This window comes from Misgurnus anguillicaudatus, chromosome 9, assembly GCF_027580225.2.
Source record: "Misgurnus anguillicaudatus chromosome 9, ASM2758022v2, whole genome shotgun sequence".
NCBI lineage: Eukaryota > Metazoa > Chordata > Actinopteri > Cypriniformes > Cobitidae > Misgurnus > Misgurnus anguillicaudatus.
The window spans coordinates 31,296,288-31,301,912 of NC_073345.2; the positions used below are offsets into that span (position 1 = coordinate 31,296,288).

At 41.2% G+C, this 5,625-nt stretch overlaps 1 protein-coding gene across 1 annotated transcript; it reads right to left on the minus strand.

Moving 5' to 3' along the window:
• Nucleotides 1-2,206: 2,206 nt before the first annotated feature.
• On the minus strand, nt 2,207-4,048 carry ch25hl2 (cholesterol 25-hydroxylase like 2). Its single transcript, XM_055181245.2, has one exon. It carries the CDS (start codon nt 3,583-3,585, stop codon nt 2,713-2,715), a length of 873 nt encoding a protein of 290 aa, XP_055037220.2. The 5' UTR covers nt 3,586-4,048; the 3' UTR covers nt 2,207-2,712.
• Between the last annotated feature and the right edge of the window lie 1,577 nt (nt 4,049-5,625).

The following is a 5,625-nucleotide window of genomic DNA, read 5'->3' on the forward strand; positions in this document are numbered from 1 at the left end:
AATATAACAGCACTACAAACTTTAAGTTTGAGATTGTTTTGATTACACAGAATTTATGATAAAGTAGTTATAAATGTTATAAATCACTAACATTACCCCGGGGGGCAACCTTCCGATCTCTCTGATAAAGCCAATACAGAAGTGACTTAAACTGCAATTCATTGACTGGCCACTAGAGGCTGGCTCCAAAAGGGAGTCAATTCCCATAGACCTTCATGTTAAAATGCCCAATTTTACAGTTGAAAATATGTTTACAGCCTTGTACCAAAAGTGTTTTTGGTCTGTATAGCTAATTTTGCCCTTCATGACAACTGTGAGGGGGCAAGCGTGCCGCACAAGCCCTGAAAAGTGAAGCCAAAACGTCTCAATCGCCCCCCAGTGACTGGTCTCCCCCATGTTATTCAATGGGACTTGAGACCAACTAAACAATTTAATTACACTTCAATTATCTTTTTCACGAAGCTGTTTTCTATCATTTACTGTAGTTTTTATCACGCTGATGTAAATTCAAGTGTGTGTTTTTTAAAATAAGTTTGTTTTTAGTTAGTTATTTAATGCTATAAAAACAGTGGTGTGACTGATCATGATTGACAGCCGTGATATGCGCATTCTGCGAGAGCGAAGGCGGGGCCTTGATTTCGCGGCTTTACTTCCTGCTCACTACTGCGCATGAATGGTCCCAAAATCTCTACTGCGCAGACTCAAGACCCAAGATGTCAGCGCCGTATCGGGACACTGGCGGCTTCACTTTTCACCAATGGAAAAGAGCGATCGGGCGTCGTCCATTTTTTTACAGTCTATGTGAGGGGGTGATTTTTTTTGCAACTCATCCTTTTAAATTATATTAAGCCTTAAAGTTCTGCATAATAAAGGGCGTGGCCACTTGAGTGATGGGTGAACTGTCACTGCTTTCACTAGGGTCAAGCTAGGGAGGGTTGGTTTAAGCCACATGCCGCCTCTTTACCCATTTTTGGTTATCAGCGAGTGATGTGCGGCCAAGATGGCGACGGCAGGCACCGCCTACTTTAAGGCTCTTCATAAACCTATGGGTGACGTCACGGACCCTACATCGATATTTTTTACAGTCTATGACCCCCCACCCCTTCATATTATGGTTGTCATGATTTCATAATAAGATGTGATCCTGGATCAATGTTTTATCCCTTGTGCATTGTTCAAATTCACTACCCTTTCGAGTTGTTCGTGGATGATGGCATCCACTGTAAAATATGTATCAGCTGAATATTTTTTCAAATTTATTTGCATAAATCTGTTATTAACCTCAGTAGTGATCAAAACTACAAAATGTTTACAAAAATACAGGATTTTAACTCTTTAATTGCCAAGTTTTATAAACGATGTCACTGATTTGGAAAAAAAACAAAATGAGCTATTTTCAATATAACATGTGATTGTGGACTGGATTTTTTAAAAACCTTTATTACAGTCTTGGGCATGTCAAAGATTACTAAAAAACATTGGCTTTGATGCGTTTTTAGTTTTTGTGCAGCATCAGACATTTTTTCTTCCTCATTTACTGTTCGTGGCTGTTTTTGCCCCATTGACTTCCATTATAACGACATTTTTTGATTGCAAAGCCATGACACCTTATTATCATCTATTCTTGATTTTTGGTGTTTTTTTCTTTTGCAAAGAGGTAAAATTTGTCATTTTTACTGTTGATCACCATGTTGCACCATTAACCCTTTAGTAGGCCAGCGCAAGAACAAAGCTTTATTTTTGGTTTGTATACATTGAGTTATGAAGTATAACAGCATATTAGTGTGTGTGTGCGTGTGTGCGTGTGTGTGCATGCGTGTTTTTGACCCAATGATTGGTTGAAAATAACCCAGCATTTTTAGAGTGCACAAAATATATTCATTATAGGACATTAAAGGTGATTTTGGTTTATTTTTGGACATTGGCAGTATGTTTAATATACATTAAACGTGGATGTAAAGAACATCACATTGTGTGTATCAGAGGAAAGTTACTATTTTAAAAAAATCAGAGTAAGCTGATATAAAGGAAGTATTTTTGGTGAACTGATCATTTCAGCTTTATCAATGCTTTTGTCATTGTGTGTGTACTCTGAGGTTGAACCTTAATATCATGTTTATTTCTCATTTATTTGCTCTGTGCTTGATTATTTATTAGATCTTGTGATGCTCTGGGTGTACTTATGTGACTTTCCAAAATACACCAATTAATAAACAACATAGCATTTATTGATCAAAGTTTAGTGAAAAGTGTCAAAATACAATAACAAGCATATAGAAACGCAAGCAATTCTGAACGCACAAAATACATAGGATCTGATAAAAAAAGACATAGCAAAGAACTTTCTACAAATAAGGCCAAAACTACCAACCTGAGATATCACACAAAACCTCCAACAACTGGCCAATGGTATACAGAGGTTTTAGAAAAATAGATATACATTTGCAAGTAACAGACGCTTTATACATTCAAACAAACCAAAACAGAGGACCGAGGCGATTTTGTTGGAGACGTCTAGCTCAGCTTCTCCTCTACTCGTTTGTTAGTAAGACACTTGAGCTGCAGTTTTGAAAAACTGAAATTTGGAACGATGAAACGTCTAGCTGTAAAGCTGAGGGGAATGTGCGAGACAGGGCGGGACGAATGAAACCGAGGAGAGCGATTCAAAAGAAATGATTAAGAGAGGGTGTGAAAGGCGAGTTAAATAGAGCCTCAAGCTTCCTTTTCGTCTCTTTCTCTCCGCGTTTTTGTCTTCGTCGGAGAGGGCATTGTAGCCGTGCCCCCCAGCCAGTCCCAGTGGGCAAAGAAAGGGGCAAAGTTAGTTCCCGGCTGCTGATGGTGAGCGTCATGGCGCATCGTTCCTCCCCAAAGGCCGAAGGGAATCAGGCGGTGCATGGCCCACGGGAAGTCGTAGCCGCAGTGATCCTCCGTGGACACGTAGACGTTGAAAAGCATGAACGCCCAGGTGGTGAGACAGTGGCATTGGAGAAGCAACGGATCCACCGTAGCCCAGAATCCCACGCTGAACAGCTCCCATCCCGACAGGTACTGCGTAACCAAGCTGAAGGGTTGGCGGTACTGGTGATGGACAGCGTGGAAGGTCCTGTATAGCCAGCCCACCCGATGATGCAAGAGATGCCACAAGTAGTACTGGAAGTCAAACACCACCGTGCAGCCCAAGACGCCCAGCAGGAAGGCGCCGACGGTTGGCGCCTCACGGGGCAACGGCACGGGCGGGCGCCAGAGCCACTGGGCCACTGCCGCCGGGAAGATGTAGAGCAGATGGTTGTACGTGGTGAGAGCCAACGTGGTGCCGATGTTGGACCAGGTGACCGTGCGGTCCTGATGGATCTGATAGCGGCGGATGGAGGGCCAGGTGGGAGCCAGCAGGTCCAGAACGGTGTAGAAGAACACCAGCACCAGGTACAAGGAGACGGAGAGGATGACGGGGAAGAGAGGAGAGCGCACGGTGCTCTCGTGGTTTTGCTGGATATAATCCCACACGGGCTGCAACACGGAGCGCTCGGAAAGAGCCCAGGTTCCGTTGCTAACGTCCAGCACGCCGCTCAACGGCTCCACGCGCATGCTGCCACGACGCGCGCACACTGAGCTCACCTGCTATGTGTTTGGATGTAACAGCCAGCTGCTTTTAGTCCTGCAGCCGGTTGAGGATGCTGACAGTGGCCGGCGATGAGTTTCTCTTGTTATTGGCTGAGCGGGTTTGGTGAATGTGGGTTTTTGTAAATGATCCGCTCCAAATGAGGCAGGCCTTTACGCCTCTAAAAATCAGTCCAAGGACCACCTCCTGCATCTGTAGCGTCTCTCTCTTTCATTCTCTCTCTCTCTCTTCTCTCACCCCCCCTTCACTTGCTATAGTGTGTGTGGTGTGTGTGAACGCTCTTTTTATTGGCAGTTGGAGGATGATCCAACATTTGACCAGCTGAATTGTGAAGTCCTTCCAAAAGTCATTTCTCACCAAGAAAGCTTTCAAAAGATCTCTTAACTGGGGTGTCTCAATATTTCCTGAAATGACACCGAACATAAAATATATAATTGTAATTATCTGTAATTCTTGTCATCACAGCATTAACTCTTTAAACATGTTCCTGGAAAATAGCCTGACCCGGATGTGTCCTAATATTAACGGCTTTAGGTTGTGATTATATAACATGCAAATGGTGAAACTTGCAACTGAACGTTATGGCAAAATGCTTTTCAACATTATTACATTTCCTGTGGCACCTTACACAACTATTAATATACATTCATTAGCATTTACATTTACCTAAACTCCAAACATTACATAACGTTTGTATGAATATGCATATATTTAACTGGCAGTGTTTGGGTATAAAATGCTAAATCTGTTTTGATAAGAGTAGGTCTCTCTCTCTCTCTCTCTCTCTCTCTCTCTCATCATTAATCATACGCTGTCAGATCTTCACAGAGATGAATCATGTTTTAATTTAGTAATTTTTTCAGATCAGGAAGTTACAGTTGGCTCTGTGGCTTGTTGTTCGATGAGGAAGGCAGAGAGCCATACAGGGCAGGCATCCACTGAGCTGGTCTCTATGGAGTCAATAATACTCTTAAAAGAATATTCAATTTTTAAAAATCCAGATAATTTACTCGCCCCCATGTCATCCAAGTTGTTTATGTCTTTCTCCGTTTAGGCAAAAAGAAATTAGTTTTTTTAAGGGAAAACATTTTTCATTAACAGGATTTAATAAACTTTATTGGATCCCAACAGTTCACAGTTTCAATGCAGCTTCAGAGGGCTCTAAATGATCCCGAACGAGGCATAAGGGTCAGTAAGAAAAGTAAAAAATATGCACTTTTAAACTACAACTTCTCGTCTTGCACTAGCAGAGTGACTCGCCATTGCAAACTTACGTATTACGTAATCATGTCGAAAGGTCAAGTGTCATATATTGGAAACGCACACTTGCAGACCATTTTAAACAATAAACTGACACAAAGACATTATTAGTATCATTCCACATTAAACAACATTAGAATGGTTCTCCACACTTGTAGCGGTAGTTTCGCATACGTCATGGGTGCCCTTTTGACGTGCTTATGCAATACTTAAGGTCACGCCGGCGCATCACACGGCTAGTGCAAGACGAGAAGTTTTGGTTTAAAAGTACATATTTTTCTTGCCGAAAATGACAATATTTTGCTAGATAAGACTCATTTGGGATCGTTAAGAGCCATTTGAAGCTGCGTTGAAACTAATTTTAAACTGGTCCAAAATTGAATGTTTTTCTCAAAAAACTTAAAATTTCTTTTCGACTGAACATAAAAAGACATCAACATTTTGGATGACATGGGGGTGAGTAAATTATCTTTTTTTTATATAAAAGTGGAAAACTTTTTATGCAAACATCTTTCAATATCATAAACTTCGCATTAAACTTTACCTTTTAATCTACTTAGAAGCTTGCATGGCACATTAAATGCATAAAATAAGTGCTCTTTCAATGGCCATTTTCCTGTTTTCTTCTATATCCTAATGTAATGCAGACACAAAAACTAGCTTAAAAAGCAATTTTAGATTAAAAGACATTTAAAGACGTCCAAACACAGCCACAACATCTAGGCTAAAGCAAGGCAAAATGTGGG